This window comes from Bos javanicus, chromosome 12, assembly GCF_032452875.1.
Source record: "Bos javanicus breed banteng chromosome 12, ARS-OSU_banteng_1.0, whole genome shotgun sequence".
In the NCBI taxonomy this organism is placed as follows: domain Eukaryota; kingdom Metazoa; phylum Chordata; class Mammalia; order Artiodactyla; family Bovidae; genus Bos; species Bos javanicus.
Genome location: NC_083879.1, coordinates 16354129 through 16376302, shown reverse-complemented (window position 1 = coordinate 16376302; position 22174 = coordinate 16354129). Strand labels below are relative to the sequence as shown.

The 22174-nt window shown below is 41.1% G+C and overlaps 1 protein-coding gene and 1 pseudogene across 2 annotated transcripts in view; one reads left to right on the top strand and one right to left on the bottom strand.

Moving 5' to 3' along the window:
* Window positions 1–22174, top strand: part of LCP1 (lymphocyte cytosolic protein 1) — a 106629-nt gene that overhangs the window by 66878 nt on the left and 17577 nt on the right. For both annotated transcript variants that reach the window (XM_061434580.1, XM_061434579.1), the window contains exons 5-12: window positions 539–671; window positions 4835–4916; window positions 7049–7214; window positions 8812–8954; window positions 11808–11903; window positions 17514–17709; window positions 19794–19872; window positions 21339–21453. In XM_061434580.1, the coding sequence (XP_061290564.1) occupies window positions 539–671; window positions 4835–4916; window positions 7049–7214; window positions 8812–8954; window positions 11808–11903; window positions 17514–17709; window positions 19794–19872; window positions 21339–21453 (1010 nt within the window). The remainder of the gene's footprint in view (window positions 1–538; window positions 672–4834; window positions 4917–7048; window positions 7215–8811; window positions 8955–11807; window positions 11904–17513; window positions 17710–19793; window positions 19873–21338; window positions 21454–22174) is intronic.
* On the bottom strand, window positions 13839–15513 carry LOC133258064 (heterogeneous nuclear ribonucleoprotein D-like; annotated as a pseudogene).

Below are 22174 nucleotides of genomic sequence, written 5' to 3'. Positions count from 1 at the left end.
TAAACATTTAATTATTTATGTATTTACATATATAAAAATAGGTAGTGGCTCAGACAGCAAAGGGTCTGCCTGCAATGCAGGAGACCTGGGTTTGATCCCTGGGTTGGGAAGATTCCCTACACAGGGAGTAGGAAATGGCAACCACTCCAGTATTCTTGCCTGGGAAACTCCATGGACAGAGGAGCCTGTTGGGATATAGTCCATGGAGTTGCAAAGAACTGAACATAACTGGGTGATTTTCACTTCACTTCACTTCATTTTTGCATTTACTTCTAAATATATTTGCATATCTATAGCTTCTGAATTTGCTTACTATATGTATGTTTTATGACTTGGACATAAAAGAGATTCTGTGCCTATTTCCCAAATCATCTGAGATTTTTTATTATCAATAAAGGTGAGATGATAGGATAATGTACCTGATGAACCTCACAATGTCTCTTCTGGGCATGAGAATCTAAGAGCCATGTGTGTATATGATTTTGCTTGTACCAGATTTTCACTTTGCAGATAAGTCACTTTAATCATTTACTTGCAGAGGAAGAGAAGTATGCCTTTGTCAACTGGATAAACAAAGCCCTGGAAAATGACCCCGATTGTCGGCACGTCATCCCAATGGATCCTAACACCAATGATCTCTTCAGTGCTGTTGGAGATGGCATCGTGCTTTGGTAAAAAAAAAAAAAACACTCCCTTCTTGGCTTCCAAAAGTTTCCCTAGAATTTTCTGGAATACCCACCATCACTGTGTTGATCCTTTTAGGCTCACTTCCTTTGATGCTAAGCTGGATCTGATGCTTTTCTGGATTTTCATGTGGAAGGGCCAGGAGAGCAAACTGATTTCAAAAGCAATTTATGGGACTTCCCTGGTGGTCCAGCAGTTAGCACTTCCGCTTCCAACGCAGGGGGTGTGGGTTCAATCCCTGGTCAGGGATCTAAAATCCCACAGGCCTCTCAGCCAAAAAACCAAAATATAAAGTAGAGGCAATACTGTAACAAATTCAATAAAGACTTAAAAATGGTACACTTTTTTTTTTTAAAGCAACTAATAATGAGAAATGTAAAACTACTCTCACTCGGGTGGAGGAGAAGGAGGCATAGATCAGAGAGAAACGTGAACACAGGGCCATAGGAACACAAGGTCAATAGCAATTACTTTTGGATTCTATGCCATTTTTCTTCATCTGAGCATGGCCCGTCATGAGAGTGCATAGAATTGAATAGGAAACAGCAGCATGATGATCAAAGCACCTGACGCCAGTCCTCAAGCAGAGGGACTATTGAGTGGTGCTCACATGCTGGGGGCGCCTGGAAGAGGAGGGCTGTATCCTCTCCATGGGAGGCCTCTCAGCGCCCTCGGTCCGTTCAGGACGGTGTCTTTGAAAGAGCCGCTGTGGCTGTTGCTTTGGCAGCCTCTCTGACATCGTGAAACGTGGAGTAATTGAGGAGGCTTGAAATGCCTCGTCTCAGGTGGGCTCAGGAATTGAAGGAAAGAATGAGTGGGCAGGACTTTAACCAACCTCCCCCCTCCATCCTTCCTCTGCTCTGACCAGAGCAATTGCATTTTATTTATTAGAGTTCACTGTGAGATTTCATTTTTATGAAGTTCAACTTAAAAAAAAAAAAAAAAAGGCATCAAGAACCTAGCGCACAGGATCAGGTCCTGACTCCTTCCGCGGGTACTCCATGCATCGCCTGGTCTTCCCTCAATCTCCTAGCCCTACCTGCCAAGACCTGCATGACTCAGGCCCCCAGTCCAGGGTACCAGTGAAGGGCTCCACCAGCAGCCATGCTCACTCTTCCCCATACACAGCCTGCTTACATCTTGCAACTCTGGCTTTGCCTTTTATTTTCCTTTTTAAGAATGCCCTTCCCCACCCTCTCCTCCTACATGAATCCATTTACTATAAAGGTTTCTGGTCTGTTCCAACTCCTGGTGATCTCTCCCTTCACTGAATTCTTAAAGTGCATATAGTTTGTAGTCCTTAGGGAGCCATTATAGTGCTCTGCTTTGGGCTGTTAACATAACTTTATCTTTTGTCTCTGAAATTTGACTATAAGCTTTTCTTTTTTTTTTTTTTTTATTCTTAAATATGGTTTAATACTCTTCTCCATTTCTGTACATCACAACACCAAGAGTTTGCTGTTTAGGATCTCTCTGTAGAGGCTATAGAGAATGCAAATGCTACGGTTTTCACCCCCTCTTATGTGTTTGTATTGTGTAAGTGTAATACATATCAGTATATATTGATACACACATCAATATATAATGCAATATATATCACTGAAGAGAACACATTGATTAAAGAAATACAAAAATTTGGCATCATTTCCAAACTTAAATAGTAAAAATAAAAACTACAAAAGGAGCTGCATACCCTAAATGTATCATGTGAAACAACAAGCATATTCAAAAATGTAAATTTACATCCAATTTCTCTGATCTTGTCATATATCACATTAGACCCATTTACAATGGCAAAACCCTAAGGTACTGCTATGAAGAGAGCATGTTTGCTCACTCTTGGGTGTTCTGCAAACAAACAGCAGAGCCCAAAGAAAAAGCCTGTTCTGGTGAAGCCTCCCGCATTGGTGAATACCAAAGAACTGACTCTTCTTACTGGGGGTTGAGACATCAGGTTATACATTGACAGACAGTCATTTGGACCTCAGAGTACAGTGTTGAGAACCAGAAGCTTTACATTTAAGACATACTCCCTTCATTCAAGTGAAACAGGATTACTGGAACGATAGGCAGGTCTGCAACCTGGGAACAAGGAGCTGGTTCAGACCAATAAAGCTACGAGTGACTGAGTCAAGTCAGTGAAGAACAGCAGTCAGGCACTAAAGTGTTAAAAGTACCCAATTTGAAAATCAAATGCACCCCACTACCCTAGCAGTGTGGGGTGATACCAATCGACTTTTAAAACCTTTGGTCCTTCAAAGTCCATTTGGTATACTTTTTTCCATTGCTACCACTGGGCACGTCCTATACACTTTGTTCACTGTCACCACCTCAGGCACCCTGTCCGTGACCTTGCATGTTTGCTGGGGTCAAGTCTGATTTACAACCCAGCTGTGAAGCCTAAGCTTCAGGTTTTCAGGCCCACTTTTGGGTCCAACATGGTTAAGTCCTTGGTGCCAGAAGCTGTGTCCCCATCCCTTCCCACCCCTGCCCTTCCCACCCTCCTCCCATAATTTCTCCTATGAGAGGTGCTTGTAAGTCCCATATTTGAAACAGATGCTCCAACCCCACCAGGAGGTCAGGGGTTTACAATTACATGCACAGTCATACATGTCTCGTCTGTCGTTCCTGTGAAAAACCTTGCAGTTCATTTTTTAAAAATCAAAACATTCACATAATCTCATGCCATCCAACACAAGGAAAACACGACCACCTCCCTTTTGCAAGGACAGACCCAAGCAAAATAAAATATTTAAATATCTTTGCTTCCACTTAAAATTGCATGTTTTATTTCTCCCAATTCCAGCAATAGCATAGAAGTCCCATCATATCCATCCCAAACTGGTTTCTAGTATGCAAGATTATGTGAACCTTTGTCAAAACTTTTCTTTTTAATAAATAAATTTTATTTATTTTTAAATAATAAAATAAGTAAAATTAAATAATAAAATAAATTTATTTATTTGGCTACACTGGGTCTTAGTTGCAAAACACAGGATCTTTAATCTTAGCTGGGGCATGCAGGGTCTTTTTAGTTGAGGCATGCAGTATCTAGTTCTCTGAGTAGGGATTGAACCCTGGCCGTCTCCACTGGGAGCATGGAGTCTTAGCCCCTGAACCACCAGGAGAATCCCCCAACTATAAGCTTTTCAAAGACAGGGATATCTTTTTCTTTTCTGAGCCACGCTGCTCTCCTTCCATCTCTCATAGCTTCCAGTTCACTATTAGTTTCGTATTTTTCAAATAATGATTTAGGGGTTTGTTTTGCCTAAATTTCAGTGAAGTGCTTTTTCTTTAAATAATGTACACACACACACACACGGCAAAGTTGTGGAAATACATACTTAAAGAACAACCATAAGAAAAGGTAGTTGCTTAAAAATTGTTAGGAAAGATGTCAATGCTGATTTCTTTTATTTTAAAAAAGGAATAATCACATTCAAGGTTGTTATTCTTTGATTTTGTTGTTGTTCCTTTGGATTTTTTCCCCCAACTTCTTTAAATAAGATGGAAGTGGCCAAAGAACTTTTATTTTTAATAACCTCATGGAGGTTAAACCAATGCAAAGTGGATAAAATCAGTTTTTCATAATTAATAATTGCTTATTTTGAATGTCTAGTCAATATGTTAGATACTTAAGTGGCAGACATTTCTAAAGTACAGATACTGTAATGATTACAGGAGATAATAAAACATTTCATCATATGGTTAGTTGAAGGTATAGAGTTTGACCAGATATCAAATAGAAATTTAGACATTATATACACTCAGATTATGTATGGATAATCTATATGGTGGGGGCAAGTCTCATGACTGAGAAAGAGAAGAACTCATGGAGAATTTGCTTTGGCTATCCACCCAGAATTCCATAATTAAAGGAACCAGAATAATTGTTCAGCTTTTTGGTGAATGAATGAAGTAGGATCCTTATTTCTTACTTCACTGTATTAGTAAGACTTCAAGGAGGATTAACCTTTTCCACAAATAGTTTGAATCTAGTTAAAATTGCATGACCGATTTTATATTTGAACACTGAGTAGCGCAGATTATGGTGCTGTCTTATCTGCTTATGGCATCACTAGAATTTTAATTCCATGTCATTAGGCTCTTTTATTTAGAAGCCTGCTTTCTTTCATTGTTTCTCTTTCAGTAAAATGATCAATCTGTCAGTGCCAGACACAATTGATGAGAGGACCATCAACAAAAAGAAACTCACCCCTTTCACCATTCAGGTACATCTTCCCTGTTTCCTTAATTAATGCAGCATTGTGCTTAGAAGGCATGGGTCATCACTGCCAAGCCAGGCTTTTTCAGATGCTCAAACATTATTCCTCCAACCCAGGCTCTGGGCTGGTGATCTGTCATGACCAGTGGGCACAGGGGAAAACATTTTTACTTCATCTTTTATTAATATTGTGGGGCTAGGGGGAGTTGGTGAGTGTTAGTCATTGGGGGTAGACTTTGTTTGTTTTGGCCACTTATGAATAAAATTCACACTGGCTCAAGTTTTAACTCAGACTTCCCCTGGCAATTTATCTTTGAGCTGATGCCAGATACACAGCATTTTATCTGAAAAGATTAGCCTTTCTAAGAAGTGAGGGGGTGAACACGGGAAGTGCTCTGGCAGCCTCCACAGTGGTGAAGGGCGCAGCCACCAGTGTGATAAATATAACTTATTTTTATGCCTTCGATTTGTTGATTAACTGGAACAGTGACTGGTAGTAAGTAAGCTGCGTTTCTGTGCTGTGTTCCAGCATTTTAACATTATTATAATCTTCTCGCTCGGAAGCCACGTCTCACTTCTTAAATCATGAACAATAAATTATGTCCTGTTTGGATTTAAGCAACCCTGTGTTCCTAAAAGATGGAAGCTGCGATCAAAGCAAGAACTATGATTAAATGTATATGAAGGCACTTAATGTCATATTTAATCTTGCTGTTAAATTTTAGTCTTTGCCGTAACTGGACCCCGTATTTTTTTTACTTGTCATCTGAGCTCTGTGTGTGTGTGCTCAGTCGCTCAGTTGTGCCCGAATCTTTGTAACCCCATGGACTGTAGCCCACCAGGCTCCTCTGTCCATGGGATTTCCCAGGCAAGAATATTGGAGTGGGTTGCCACTTCCTACTCCAGGAGATCTTCTCGACCCAGGGATTGAACCCACATCTCCTGCGTCTCCTGCATTGGCAGGCAGATTCTTTACCATGGAGCCATCTGGGAAGCCCTTTCTTCTCATAGTTCTCTTCCAAATTCCCTGGTGGCCTGTGTTTTGTAAACAAGTTCTATAGATCTTTGATTCTGGTAAGTCCTGCTTTGCAGACCCAGAATAGTAGTACAGTTGAGCCTTGAACAACAGGAGGGTTGGGGTGTCAACCCTCTGCTCCATCTGAAATCTGAATATAATTTACAGTCTGTGCTTCCTGTACTTGGTTCTTCCATAACCATGGTTCTTCATCTGTGGATTCGACGAGCCATAGATCATGGAGTACTATAGTATTCACTATATTTATACATTGGAGAAGGAAATGTATACTCCAGTATTCTTGCCTGGAGATTTCCATGGGTGGAGGAGCCTAGTGGGCCCTAGTCCGTGGGATCACAAAGAGTCGGACATGACTGAGTGACTAACACAATATTTGTACATGGTGGGTCCATACACTTATGTGGGTCTGAGCAGCTCAAACCCATGGCTTTCAAGGTCAGCTATATAAAAACCCTGATTGAAAACTTCACTGACCCTATTCCAACTGTATATGTCACCTTACATAGATTGTTATTAGTTTAAAAGAACATATAATCTGTATGTGTGTAGATAGGCATATGTGTATCTTTATATATGTTGTGTGTACTCAAGGACCCTAGATTTTATGGATACTCAATAAATTATCCTAGTAAAAACTACCATGTCTTTTCCAGGAAGTTGATTTGTATCTTTTTCATTCCTTCAGTATCTAGTCTGCAAGTCAGAAAGCTGTTTTGGTGTTCTCTTTTATGACCTTGATTTTCATCAACAGCTGGGTTATTGACAATAACCAGTGACAAGACAGTGACTGTCCTCAAAGGTGCCCCTTGACTGCTGGCTGATGGAGATGCTGAGTGTGGAGGCTCCATCACAGAGCAGTGTGAAAAAATAGGACTCTTTAGTTTCGTCCTGACCAGGGTGAGCTGCCTGATCCTAGTATCTAGGTTGCTAGATTTTCTCTTCCGGATATTCCTGCTTTTTTCTGATATTTAAGCCTAGTGAAGACAATGCCTCTAGACCCGTGAACTTTCCAGAAGCAAAACACTGTTGCTTTGCCAGTCAATAATGATCATTTGGCATCTGCAAAGTCAAAAACAAGACTTGCATTACTTTTTCTCCTTCAGGAAAATTTGAACCTGGCTCTGAACTCTGCCTCAGCCATCGGGTGCCACGTGGTTAATATCGGCGCTGAGGACTTAAAGGAGGGGAAGCCTTACCTGGTCCTGGGACTGTTGTGGCAGGTCATCAAGATTGGGTTATTTGCCGACATCGAGCTCAGCAGAAACGAAGGTATGAACAAAGCCTCAGACGTGAATAATGGCCTGACTTTTCGTTAATGCCGATGTTGAGGGTTGTACAAGGAAGATGTCATGAGTTGTCAAGCTCAGAATCTTCAGTTTTTGAAACTATAGTTATATCCAGTCCATTTTACTATAACCCATTCTGTCCACACTGCCCAGACTTTTTAAAACAACAGAGCAAATGCCTTTTAAAGACCACAGACTCATAAGGAGGCTTGTTTAGAGCCTGTAGCTCTGTCTAGCTGTCTGGGACTCCAACCTCAAGAGCTTTTCTGAGTTCACTTTGCCTTTAGACGCTTTGTAACAAATTAGGCTATTTTAAACTTGGATTTTACAAAGCAATTCGCGTTCATATACAGCAGTGATAGTACCAGATTAGGAGAAATGCAATCTCTTTTTACCAAGGTTGTAGGAAATTATATTTAGGGGTTCAGAGTTCTCAACCAGATATTGTAGCTGTCAGTCTTACTCCATCTGCTGTCAGCATCCTAACTGTTTCAACATTCAGCCTGTTCCTTGGACAGAAGTAGTATTGACAGATTCAATACTAAGCACTGTTACCTTTCATTTTTCCTGTATAGATCCTACTAATATGACATCTGTAGCCAGATTCTGGCCTTTAGTTATATATACATTTTGTGAACACGTCCAAATCAAAATACCCAGTGAAGACTTCTGGGGTACCATTCGAAAACCAGTGTATTATATTAAACAGAATATAAAGAATTAAAAAGCAAATAGGGAAACTTAGAACACATCAGAAAGAATATTGATTTGCAAATAATGACCTCAGCTACATTTAGACCTTCTCGCTGAGCAGAAGTGATTTAATTCATCCAGGAAACACAGAGGAAAGAGTTAATTGCACTTTTTTGACTTGCTGTCATTATGCAGGTAAGCATTTGAAATATAAAACACCTATGAAAATACACAAGACGACATTGTCGTTATCACAAAATTGATCTCTTGAAAGTAAAAATGTCCTATCATGAAATGTGTTCTAACAGACCCAGCAGAGTATTCCAGTCGATGGTCTTGATCATTCCCACAGCTCTGCCCCTGTACTCTTAGGCCTCGTGCTGACGTTCACTGGTGTCATGCCTTCTCCACCCATAGAGGCTTCCCTGGTGGCTCAGATGGTAAAGAATCTGTCTGCAATTCTGCAGGAGACCCAGGTTCGATCCATGGGTCAGGAAGATCCTCTGGAGAAGGGAATGACTACCCATTCCAGTATTCTTGCCTGGAGTATTCCATGGACAGTCCAGATGTCGCAAAGAGTCAGACACGACTAAGCAATTCAATTTCACTTTCTTCTCCACCCCCAAAATGGGGATAATAAATAGGCTCATAATACCTTATACCTCTTTTTAGGGAATAATACTAAGATGTTTATTCCATGGCCAAGGCTATACATCCCTCTATCCCAGAGAGATAGCTTGCTACCTTTGCCTTCCCAGCAGGGCTCAGTTTAAGTTGTCACTAACCCCCCACTCCTGATCCCCTGCATTGATTTAAGTTGTCACTGATCCCCTCCCACCCCAAGTATCCCCTGTGTTCATTTTTATTCGGTCGTTGTGTTTCTTCAGCGCTGGCTGCTCTTCTGAGAGAAGGGGAGAGCCTGGAAGACCTGATGAAACTCTCTCCCGAGGAGCTCCTGCTGAGATGGGCTAACTACCACCTGGAAAACGCAGGCTGCAACAAAATCAACAACTTCAGCAGCGACATCAAGGTAGGAGGACTGGAGTTGGAATGCGATTAACCACAGCAGTGGAGGGAATATGGGCGTTAATGGAGACAGACAAAGATACAGGCTTCATCTCTTCAGAAGTTCAGGGCTGGTTGGAGTGGCCGTTCTCAGGTCCGTGTGCAGCCCCAGCTCTGGGCCCCATGCAGATCTGTCCGAGGCCCTAGTAACTGCATGGCATCAAACATGATGGGTGTTCCCTAGAGTTTCAACATCCCGATACAGAGCGATGAGGGTGAAATAGACAAAGGGCAAGAGATAAGACTGATTTTCAGGTGAAGAGAGCCTCCATAGGATTCTAATGTCTTTCTGATTTTGTCAACGGGAGCATCAGATGGGGATTCCTTTCCAAAGAAAATCAAACCAGGATTACTCTTCTAATTACACTAATCATAGCAAAGACTGCATGCCAGGTACTGTTCTAACTGCCTTATGCATGTATCGACTCTGCTAATCCTCATGACACGTCTTTGAGATAAGAGTTATTCTTTGCTCATTTTGCAGGTAAGGAAACCCAGGTAAAGAGAATATAAGGAACTTGTTCAAGTTCACAGAGCTGGAGAATGGGGCCCGGGCTCTACTTGAGCAGTTGATCTCCATGGTCCTTGACCACCATACACAGTGCTCCTCTAAAAACAATTTGTAAACTTCTTGAAAGCTTTGCATTTGTAGAAACCAGAGTGATACTGTAAAGATAATGATTCTGGAAATCATCTGCAATGAGAATTAACCCCAGAAAATGTAGAAGACACAATTAATCCTACAACAGGGATCCAAAGGTTGAAAAGCTAAGGAAACATGCTTTGCGGTTTGCAAGTTTGTGAAAAGTTCCATGTCAGGGTGAAAGGACCAGCTTGTTGGCATTGATGATAGATATATCCAGATAGAAAGAGCTTAAGGAGCAGGAAGGAATGTCAATCCCCAGTAGGAAATGGTATGAGATGATGGTGTGCAATGTGAGGAAAATAATTCAGTCTTCCACTTTCTCAAAAGTTAAAAAAAGACATTTTCTCCAAAGACGAAGGGTCAGAGGAAAGGTCACGTGACTCACTGAGCATCAACTCCAGCTTTTGATTCTTGAGTGACATCTTCCCTCTTTCTCTGGCTTTTAGAATTCAAGGTCTGCCATCTAGAGCAAAGCTTCTAGATGGAAAGTCTCCTATTCCTTAGGACATAAGCTAGTAATGCCATTTTTTTTTCTAACTACACAATTTCATTGGTTATTCACATTCTTCTGGCATGAGCAGCCAGCCTAGAATTAGCAGTTGGACAGCATTATCTCCCTCTGCACTCAACAGTTAGACTTGGCCATTATTTCAGCCACACTTTCCAGACAAAATTAGGATGCTTAGTCTGAGCCATAAATGTACCTGATTTCCTGTGACTGAAAGGCTGTGTTCTTTAGAACATGAGATGGGAGCTGGCAGGCTGAGCACAGGTACAGGGGTTGTGGCTGTTCTCCAGGAGCAGCTGCATCACCACCTAGGTCAGTGCTGAGATGTATAAGTCAACCTCTGGCAACTTGAGGGGATGCCTTTAAATCACAGCAAGTCAGCAAAGGAGGGGAAGACACCCAACACAGAGTGAAACACGTTTCTTAGGGTCCCATGAAATGAGATGACTCTTAGCAAAGCTAAATGGATGTGACATGTGACATGCAGATTTTATTCATGCCTAACATCTGCATGGAGGGCTTCCCTGGTGGCTCAGATGGTAAAGAACCCACCTGCCAATGCAGGAGACCTGGGTTTGCTCCCTGGGTCGGGGAGATTCTCTGGAGAAGGAAATGGCAACCCACTCCAATATTCTTGCCTGGAGAATCCCAAGGACGGAGGAGCCTGGTGGGCCACAGTCCATGGGGTTGCAAGGGTAGGACACAATTTAGGGACTAAACAACAGAACAGCTGCATGGAACTTTCACTGACTTTGAAAGAGCTATAGCAGAAAGTAAGAGAAGGGGAGGGTAGCATGAAGAGACTCAAATCTGGTCCCGGATGCAGCATCAGGGCCTGGCACTGTCTCTTCTCATCTTTCCAAGGTCACAAGGGTGAGCGTACCTCTGGTTTCCACAGGCTCTACCCAGTTTTCAAAAACAAACAGAGAAACAGATGTCTTTCAGCGATTTAAATAACAAATTACCTGAAAATTTGTATGCTTTCATTGAATGAGAAACTTTGACTGTGATTCAGAAAATTTCTTGTCAATAAACCTATTTCCAGAATCTAAGAAAACATGATAATTCAATATCTATATCCTGAGATAATGAAATTTAATCACTTTTTCTAGCTTCTTGATCAATATTAAGTGCACTTAATATTTCTCCTTTGGCATAAAGACTGCTTGTGAATGCTTCAATTTTTTGTCTGTGAAATCTTTTTCTTTTGCTGATTGTCCATTTAAATGTATTTTTAAACTCTGCTTTAAACTTCTGCTTCCTTTTTCTGTCACTTTTTTTTTAAATTAAACCTTAGCTGACTGACTTCTACAGCAATATAAAGGTATATATATTTTCCTGTATACAATTTAATACATGTAAATAAATTATTTTCTCCCCTGAGGGCAGCAGAATAGTATTTGCTTCTTTGGGTTGCCTTTTATGTATGTCCTGTATTTTTAACTGTTATACTTCTTTTAGAAAGAAAGGCAAATAAATATAATATGTAAAGGACAAGTGGAAAATGAAAATTAGTGAATGTTCCCAGCTTTGTTAATTAAGTTGCATTCTTGAATGATAGTTGGATAAGAAATGAAATATGTTTGCTTTGGGGAAATTATTGTTGTGCTAAGTGTCTAATTAGCTATGCCATCTTGAAATTGTAATTTCCTCATTTCTCACAGGACTCGAAAGCTTATTACCACCTGCTTGAACAGGTGGCTCCAAAAGGAGATGAAGAAGGTATTCCTGCTGTTGTTATTGACATGTCAGGACTGAGGGTAAGTCCACACCCCAAGTCGTGTGTCGATGCCATTGTTCTTCTGCATTGGTGGTTCCATTGCCCTGCGTGATGCTGGTTCGAGGTCCATGAGTGGACATCTCTGCTTAAATTTTTAAATTTTAAAAATTTAACATTTAAACATTTAAAATTTAACATCCCTGTTAAATTTTTAAAAACTGTTAACAGTTTGGGGTAGTAATTGTGGAAAATTGAATCTGGAACTAAACATTAAGCAAAGAGAGGAGTGGAGTCCATGCATTGCAACAAAAGATCCTGAATTACACAGTGTAGTTCCTACGTACCACAACCAGAACCTAACTCGGCCAAAAAATAAATAAATATTTTTTAAAAATAAATTTGAAAGAAAAAAACTCATTCCTGAATGAGAAGTAAAGCATCTGAAATATATAATCTATAGTATTAACTAGTAAAGCATCATATTAAGAGATAATTCCAGTTTTAGTAAGTTCTAGTTGTCTGAAAATTAGTGCTTTCATAGACTTTTAAGAGCATTAAAAGGCAGTGAACTGTGTTTCAACAAAACTTAAGTCTTCTATTACAAGAGTCTGCTTATAAATGACTAGAAATTCTCTAGTCCTATTTGGATAGACTTTTTTGTTTGTTTGTTTAAAAAAAGCTTTTATTCATTTTTGATCAGGGGAAGGACAATCTCAGTGTCAACTTGTCACCTAATCATATATTTGAACTTACAAGATTTACTGCCCTAAAGACACTGTACCTACTGACTTGACAACATAACTTAAAATGAAAATCTCCTTTCTGTCCCCTAAGGTTGCATGTTGAAAGAATAAACAATCCCTTGCAATAGCCAACACTGGTACTTGGCTTAGGTTTAAGGTCAAATAGCAAAACAAGTCCAAAAGCATTATAACTTGATAGCCCATCAAGTACAAACATCACTGGAATAAAGAAAGTTGCAAGCACCAAGGAAAGCAAGAGGCAGGTTCATTAGCACAAAAACATTTACACGTGGCTGAAGGTGAGGTGAACTATTCCACAGGTAAACATGCATGCCAATCCTAATGGCGAGCATGAAACCAAGGCAACAAGACCGAAAACATTAAACTCAGTTAACTACACTGAATGTAAAATTCAAGACTTGAACTTATCTAGGATATCCTCCCAAATCTAGAGCTAAAAGGCTTTCTTTTTAATGCACCAGGAAGATGTGTTGTCATGACATGACTTGGTCACACAAGACTTGCATTTACATGAGAATCAAGGGTTAGCCTTCTCCATTATTCTTTTATGTCTGAGTGTGATTATGCTCAGCTACTCAGCTCATGCACTAACCACATAAAAAAATGACTGAAACCCACTACCCATGCCTTCTAAGAACTCACACCATCTAACAGTTAACACCCAGTACAGCTTCCTAACAAGGCCCCAAGAGAAAACATTTTGTTCAGTTTGGTGCTTGCTGTGACATTAAACCAACAGAATAGAATACAATTAATTGACTTAGCTACTACTTCAAATCTTTTAATCTAAGTTTTGTTCAAACTTTAATAACTTCATACCTATTTGCCAAAATTGTTGTGTAAAATCTAACTATATCTGCTATTCTTAACCTGTAGCTCTTATAACACAGCTTTAGGCCCCCGACTCCGCAATGGGTATATCTGGACATTTAAATCAAGAAAACAAAGTTATGATATTATGATTAGTCAAAGCTCTTTCTAGCAGACCACTGAATACAACAATCCATTAAAAAATGCCTTTCCGGAGACAAGAACAAAGCAAAACATTTTCTTCATAAAAGGAGCTACCAGCATGCTTTGTGCCATTAAAATGTACTTTTCAAAATATAACCAGAGACTCATGGTCTACTAGAAAGCTCCCACTAATCACAACAGTATAACTATGCCACAGAAGCTTTCTGTGGAGACATGAAAGCTTCTGGAGACATGACAATGTCTCCAGATAGGCAGAGAGGAAACAACATTAAAGGTTATGATGGAAGCCTCGGTTAGAGAGGAAAATGAAGTCTTAAGAGCATGCTACTGCTAAGTTGCTTCAGTCGTGTCCGACTCTATGTGACCCCATAGACGGCAGCCCACCAGGCTCCCCCGTCCCTGGGATTCTCCAGGCAAGAACACTGGAGTGGGTTGCCATTTCCTTCTCCCTTAAGAGTACAGAATACATCTAACAAACAAGGGCAACAGAGCAGACACTGTAGCTGCCTATTCATAAAGGACCACAGTTTTCTCTTCCTATGGAGCAAGACTCCCTACAAAATAAACTGTGCGTTTATCATTGCTTATTTAAAATTACACTTTTACAGAGTTATTTAGTACCTGATATAGAAAAACAATCACATAAGGAAGCATTTATTTGGGGTTTAACATGTAATCATACAAACAAAGTCTGTATAAACACAAATCCACAGAGTCATAACACAGATAGCAAAAGACAAAGTAAAAACCAAGAAAACTAATTGGCGGCTACATACAATTGGACACAAATTGTGTCTTGTACACTAGAAAGTCTTTTACAAAATAATCATCTTAGATCAACAGAAGACCAACCTTCAGTGTCTTCCTGCAAGATGGTTACTTTAGCAATCTCTTCCTGTTTTCGGCAGTGTCCCCTTTAATACGGCTGGTAATTGTTTTGGTGATTGCCACCCCCTCGGGATGCCTTGCCATAAGTGCTCTGTTGGCCACTGTAGTCTGCATATCCCCGTCCATATCCATAGTTCCCATAGTTATACCCAGTATAATCATAGCCGCCATAGCCACTACAGTTTTGATCACCACCATAGGCACCACTGTAATTTCCATATCCTTGATCATGATAGTTATTAAATCCTTGGTTGCAGTTTTGGCCCTGACCTCGGCCTCGAGCCCTAGTACCACCTCGCCCACCAGCTGCAGCACCTCTTCCTCCCTTTTGTTGCTGCTGTTGCTGGCTATATACCTCTTTGGGTTGTGCAACTTTGATTTCACACTTCCCAGAACCAGTTTGATGGTATCTGCTTTCTAACAATTTCTTTACTGGCTCCTCGTCTATGTATGTAATAAAGCAAAATCCTCTTCTTTCATTTGTTTTTGTATCCACAGGAAGTTCAATATTTTCAATCTCTCCAAAGGCTCCAAAATATTCTTTTAATTTGTTCCTCCGAAGTATCTGGGCTCAATCCACCCACGAAAACCTTTTTTGGGGGTTCCTTCCCCTTTAAAACTTTGGCCCTTTTAGGGTCTATCAATTTGCCATCCAGTTTGTGTTCTTTCAGTTCCAAAACCTTATCAACACTAGCAGCATGCTTGAAAAGCACAAATCCAAATCCTCCTGATCTTCCAGTAACAGGATCTGTTTTCATCGTGCAGTCCACAACTTCCCCAAATCGAGACAAATATTCAGTTAGATCTTTCTTGCTTGTATCCCAGCTCAAACCTCCAATAAACATTTTACCATCATCCTGCTGGTTCTTGCTCGCGTTGATCTTGGATCCCTCTGCGAATTCTTCTATGTCGCTGTACTCGTTCGTTCATGTCTTCCATAGCTGTGGAGTGGTCCGCCGGAGGGTCCTGGCGCTCAGACCAAGTCGCGGCCGCAGTGGCGGAGGAGCGTTGTATTGTATCAGATCAGATCAGTCGCTCAGTCGTGTCCAACTCTTTGCGACCCCATGAATCACAGCACGCCAGGCCTCCCTGTCCATCACCAACTCCTGGAGTTCACTGAGACTCACGTCCATCGAGTCAGTGATGCCATCCAGCCATCTCATCCTCTGTCGTCCCCTTCTCCTCCTGCCCCCAATCCCTCCCAGCATCAGAGTCTTCTCCAATGAGTCAACTCTTCGAATGAGGTGGCCAAAGTACTGGAGTTTCAGCTTTAGCATCATTCCTTCCTTCCAAAGAAATCCCAGGGCTGATCTCCTTCAGAATGGACTGGTTGGATCTCCTTGCAGTCCAGGGGACTCTCAAGAGTCTTCTCCAACACCACAGTTCAAAAGCATCAATTCTTCAGCACTCAGCCTTCTTCTCAGTCCAACTCTCACATCCATACATGACCACAGGAAAAACCATAGCCTTGACTAGACGAACCTTTGTTGGCAAAGTAATGTCTCTGCTTTTGAATATTCTATCTAGGTTGGTCATAACTTTCCTTCCAAGGAGTAAGCGTCTTTTAATTTCATGGCTGCAGTCACCATCTGCAGTGATTTTGGAGCCCAGAAAAATAAAGTCTGACACTGTTTCCACTGTTTCCCCATCTATTTCCCATGAAGTGATGGGACCAGATGCCATGATCTTCGTTTTCTGAATGTTGAGCTTTAAGCCAACTTTTTCACTCTCCACTTTCACTTTCATCAAGAGGCTTTTTAGTTCCTCTTCACTTTCTGCCATAAGGGTGGTGTCATCTGCATATCTGAGGTTATTGATATATCTCCCGGCAATCTTGATTCCAGCTTGTGTTTCTTCCAGTCCAGCGTTTCTCATGATGTACTCTGCATAGAAGTTAAATAAGCAAGGTGACAATATACAGCCTTGACGAACTCCTTTTCCTATTTGGAACCAGTCTGTTGTTGCATGTCCAGTTCTAACTGTTGCTTCCTGACCTGCATACAAATTTCTCAAGAAGCAGATCAGGTGGTCTGGTATTCCCATCTCTTTCAGAATTTTCCACAGTTTATTGATGTTCAATCTGAAGTCTGCAAAGCCAAATTGGTGTTATATATTCTATCAGTGACACTATGTAGGTTAAATTTTATCTTGTCAGAGTTGCAGGTACACCAGCTGAATGTGGGTAAAGAAGTTAAACTAATCAAAAACGCTTGTTTGCAGATGTAAATATTTTTAATGAACTAAAAATAAATGTAATTTATTATTTGATAAATGAACTTTTTGTGAAGTCTGTACAAGAAGATTGCCTGGAGAAGGGAACAGCTACCCACTCCAGTATTCTTGCCTGGAGAATCGCATGGACAGAGGAGTCTGATGGGCTACAGTGCATGGGGTTTCAAAGAGTCGGACACAACTGAGCGACTAATATTACTACTGCTGCTGCTATGCCAGAAGATAATAAAAAGAAAGCCTAATGGTTGAAAATAATTAAGATCAACTTAAATGATAAAATTGTAGAATCTATTGCATCTCTTTAAAAACGAGACAGCCATTCATCTGAAATGGTCCTGCTCTGTATAAAGATAGGAAGACTCGATTAATTAAGTGGATATTCCTCTTACTTGAAACTCTGATTTGTGTGTGTGTGTGTGTGTGTTAATCACTCAGTCATGTCTGAGTCTTCGTGACCCATGAACTGTAGCCCACCAGGCTCCTCTGTCCATGGGAGGATACTGGAGTAGGTAGCCAGTCCTTTCTCTAGGGGATCTTCCCAACCCAGGGATAGAACCTGGGTCTCCCACATTGCAGGCAGATTATTTATTGTCTGAGCCACCAGGGAAGCGCCCTTGTGATGTGGGTCCAGGCAAATGGAAGGAATGATTTGCTCTTATTAGGTGTCTCCCTGAGGTCGAACACTGAGGGTTTTGGTAAGATGCCCGTCTGTTTTTCATGTAACCCGTGTCTGCTTTGTGTCTGGAGAAGCTCTGACCCAGCCTTGAGATGGGTGTCCTTTTCCATCGCAGGAGAAAGACGACATCCAGAGGGCAGAATGCATGTTGCAGCAGGCGGAGAGGCTGGGCTGCCGCCAGTTTGTCACCGCCACGGATGTTGTCCGAGGAAACCCCAAGCTGAACTTGGCTTTTATTGCCAACCTCTTTAACAAATACCCTGCCCTGCACAAGCCTGAGAATCAGGACATCGACTGGGGGGCTCTTGAAGGTAACTGGAAATCAGTAGGGTAAATGTTCTGAGAAGCAGTCACAGTTGTAATTCAAGAGTAATTCAGAATCACCTCCTAAGCAAACATAAGCCCCTCACGTGGGAGATTTGCGAACAGGTCATCAATTCTCTGGTACCTAACAAAGAGAATAAATAGATTAATCAAGTCAATTACAGCCAAGGAGGAATAATCAACTACCATTCTATCGCATCCATTATACATGGGCTTCATCCATTATCAGAATTAAATGTTTTAGGGAAGACAGTGCATTTAATTATTGGATGAAATAAATCCTGAGTTCCAAAAGCCTAATTTATGTACTTAATGGACAGAGTGTTAATTCCTAGAGGCAAGAAATTGCAGCCACTTGTCATCTAAAAGTGATATTTAACTTATGCTAAGAGGTGCTTACTGAGGTTTTTGTTTTGTCTCTGATTTGGGTAATGGGGGTCATGGAATAATATTTTGAGGCAAAATCCATGACAGTTATATTTAGGGGGTTAATGCCCTAAACCTAGATAAAAGTCACATAGCTTTTAGTCAGGTTCTAATAGGTGAAGTTGCCAGAGATGTTTTTCCCTTTTTTCCATTGTGAATGAGTCCCAATATTGAGATAGAAAAATCAATGCAAAAATAATAATAAATGAATATCCCCCAAAAAAGGAAATCTACATTTTAAAGATTAATCCTTTTCTGCAGTGCTTTACTCCAGCTGGAAATGCAGTCAATCCATGTTCCAGCGCTCTGCATTTGTATGATTGATGTGTGGTGGTCAGGGGCCCATGCATTCTGTTGACTACCAAGTTTGTATGCCAAGCCCTCTCACCACCCATTTCCAGCTGCTTCTAGATCATCTACATTTGGGTCCATCACTGTCGCTTGAAATTCAGCGTATTGATCAGAATTGATCAATATGAAAAGCAGAATTGATCATTTCCCCCCTCCTGCATTGCCTCTCTACCCACCCCCCAACCTCCCATCCCATCCACTCTCGTTTAGAAATTCTCCATTTCCATGAATCATACCACATTTTTCTGTCTTCAGTCACCAAAACCCTGGGTTCCACTTTGGTATCTTCCTCTCCTTCACCCCTAAATCTCTTGAATCAGCAAATACTAATAATTCTTCCCACAGAACGACTTTTAGATTGTTATTTTTCCTTTCTGCTCTTCCGGACTCTTACTAAATCATACACAAACTGTTTCAATAGGTCTTAGGGGCCTAGCCCTCCATCCATCAAGCACTTGAATGCGCCTATGTGCTGGTGTCAAACACTGTCCCCTCTGTGTGTTTAATTTAAATGCATATTGCCTTTCAGTAATTCTGCGCACTGCTGCCAAACACATCATAGTACTGCTTTCATTATAACTCTGCCTTGCTCGAGAATTTATTATAGTAATTAAAAAAGAACCCATAATGACTGTCATTGTCTAATATATCAACCAAAATCTGCTACCTGGCATCCAAAGATCCCCGATTCTGGTTCCAGCCACTAGACAGCCTTATCGGTGTGGACTGCACTACACAGATATCTGAAAAGTCAGTTTCTAATGGTCTTAATACAGACCTTGTCTGTCGTTCCCTTTGTGTTCATATTTACATAATCTCCTACCCCGTCCCCCCACATCCCCTCCTATTTTCTCTTTACCATCCAGATTTTACTAGCCCTCTAAGGTAGAGCTCAAATTGCACTGCCTCCAAATGTAGCCTGTACAATTTTCTCCTTTATCTGAACTCAAATATAAATATCCACCTCATATGGTAGCCCTCTAGCTTGCATGATCCCTCTTTGATTCTCAAAACACATATTCTTCCAGAAAGAATGTAAGCCTTTGAGGGACAACCCTGAACAGTTTACCCTCATGGGCTCTTGTACGCTGTTAATAATAATAGATGCTGCTCTCATTGAACTGAAATGGAAAAACAATTAATGCAGAATAGCAACCCTCATTCAAATCCATTAGGGTTTTTATATTTTTTAATTCTACTTTCGGTGTTTGTGACAGCTGCTTTAGTTAAACTTTGATCATAAAAAAGCATATTTTCTTGGTGCCTGAAAGATAACTAGCCTTCATTCATTTAGGTGAGACGAGAGAAGAGCGGACGTTTAGGAACTGGATGAACTCCTTGGGTGTAAACCCGCGAGTCAATCATTTGTACAGGTAAGAATATTGAGGGCCTCTTCCTGAATATGAGATACCAAGACCTGTGAAGATGCCCAAGATTTCAGATATCACTCTGGTGTGCAGTTCTCTTCGAAAAATGTGCGCACCTCAGTGAGAAGAGGGGAAACGCCGAATTGAGCAGCAGGTGTTGAAAAACTCACTTGCATACACCAACCTTGCTATGTATTTAGTATAGCAAGTCCCCTACATATGAATGAGTTCCATTCGGAGAGGGTGTTCATAAGCCCATTTTGTTCAAAAGCCCAACAAAGTCAGCCTAGGTAACCAACTAACGCAATCGGCTATGTAGTACTGTACTGTAATAGGTTTATAATACTTTCCACACAAATAATACATTAAAAACAAACACAAAAATAAAGAAAAACATTTTTAATCTTACGGTACCTTGGAAAGTATTGTGGTACAGTACAGCAGCTGGCACACAGGGGCTGGCATCAACGGACAGGCAAGAAATAAAGATACTGTACTCTATATGCGCATCCTACGAGCATGTTCAGTCGCTCAGTCGTGTCCGACTCTTTGTTCCCCCATGGACTATAGCCTGCCAGGCTCCTCTGTCCATGGAATTTCGCAGGCAAGAATACTGGAGTGGGTTGCCATTTCTTTCTCCAGAGGATCTTCCCAACCCAGGGATCAAACCCACATCTCCTGCATTGGCAGGTGGATTCTTTTCCGATGAGCCACCAGGGAAGATGAAATGAAATCACTCAGTTGTGTCCGATTCTTTGTGACCCCATAGACTGTAGCCTACCAGGCTCCTCTGTCCATGGGATTTTCCAGGCAATAGTACTGGAGTGGATTGCCATTTCCTTCTCCAGGGGATCTTCCCAACCCAGGGCTCGAGCCCGGGTCTCCCGCATTCTAGACAGGCGCTTTACTGTCTGAGCCACCAGGGAAGCCTGTACAGTCAAGTACCCAGAAGCATAGCCACTTGTAGAGGGTGCAGGCGCATGACAATGTATGCCAGACACATGCTCTAACTTATGTAATTAGACATGCAAACATACATTTGCGTCTTTGAAAGTTTGCAACTTGAAGGTTCATATGTTGGGGACTTACTGTACAAAATTCATAATCCAGCAGCAAAAGAACAAATCGACTCTCTGACACATCTACCCAAGATCTGCTCACAAGCAGGCCAAACAGTAAATGTTCAGTTTGTGGGCGTGTCTCCAATGCTGTTGGAGCTATTTATTTTTCTGGAGAATATATGTTTCTGCTGAAGAGGTATTAGTGGTCACACCTGGAGGACACTTCTAGGAAGCTCCCTCCCTTTCTCTGAGTCAGAATTTCCTCCCCTCTAAAGATGAAGTGACTGATACCAGTGTGGCCAAGTTGCTGGGAATGTTCCTTGAACTAATGTGTAAAGAATTGCCTAGCTTGCTCCAGGCCCTCCATAAATGTTGGGTATCTGAGAATTCTTTGTGTTTGTTTTCATTTAGTGACTTATCAGATGCCCTGGTCATCTTCCAGCTCTATGAAAAGATTAAAGTCCCTGTTGACTGGAGCAGAGTAAACAAACCACCATACCCCAAACTAGGGGGTAACATGAAGAAGGTAAATGATGACTCTTGTGAGGTTCTGGTCGTCAGATGAAGTCATAAGCCCACAAGAGCACCGTGTGAATACTTTTATCAGGAAGCCAAGCTCAGATAAGAAATGCTTATCCAGGGATTAACTTAAGAGTACAGCAATCAGAAACCTGAGTGGTTTTTATTAAAGGGAGTTCATTATTTCAGCTGATTGCTTATTTATAATTCTGTGTTGGATGTCTTTAAGCGTCATGATGTAAAAATTCTAATTAAGATAATTAGAGCAAGCAGAGCTGTGGGGTGCCTTTCCCTCCAGCAAGATCCTCATTCTAATTTTCTAAAGGATCGAAACCTGTGCTAACAGTTTGACATGTACAAATAGTATGTCTAGTGAGAACACATTGTTTTGTAAAAGCAGCCACAGCCATGGGGGTGGCACGAACATTTCCCACCATTTATTGTCCCTGTGACCCAGTAATCCGTGAATCGTAGCCACGGGAACACCCATCCCATATGTCGGTCTACTGTGTGCTTACAGGATCTGGATTTTCCAGGTCAGTCTCTACAAATGCAACTATTTTAGGGATATTATAGACAGGTTATTTAGTATGGCTTTCTAATTATGTCATGGGATAGAGCCATGAAAATGGTCATCATAATAACTCATTTTGGCTTTACACCTGGTACACTATGGATATTTTTTTTTCTTTTGATGAGAGTGAGTGGCACTCTTTAAGAAAAGGTGG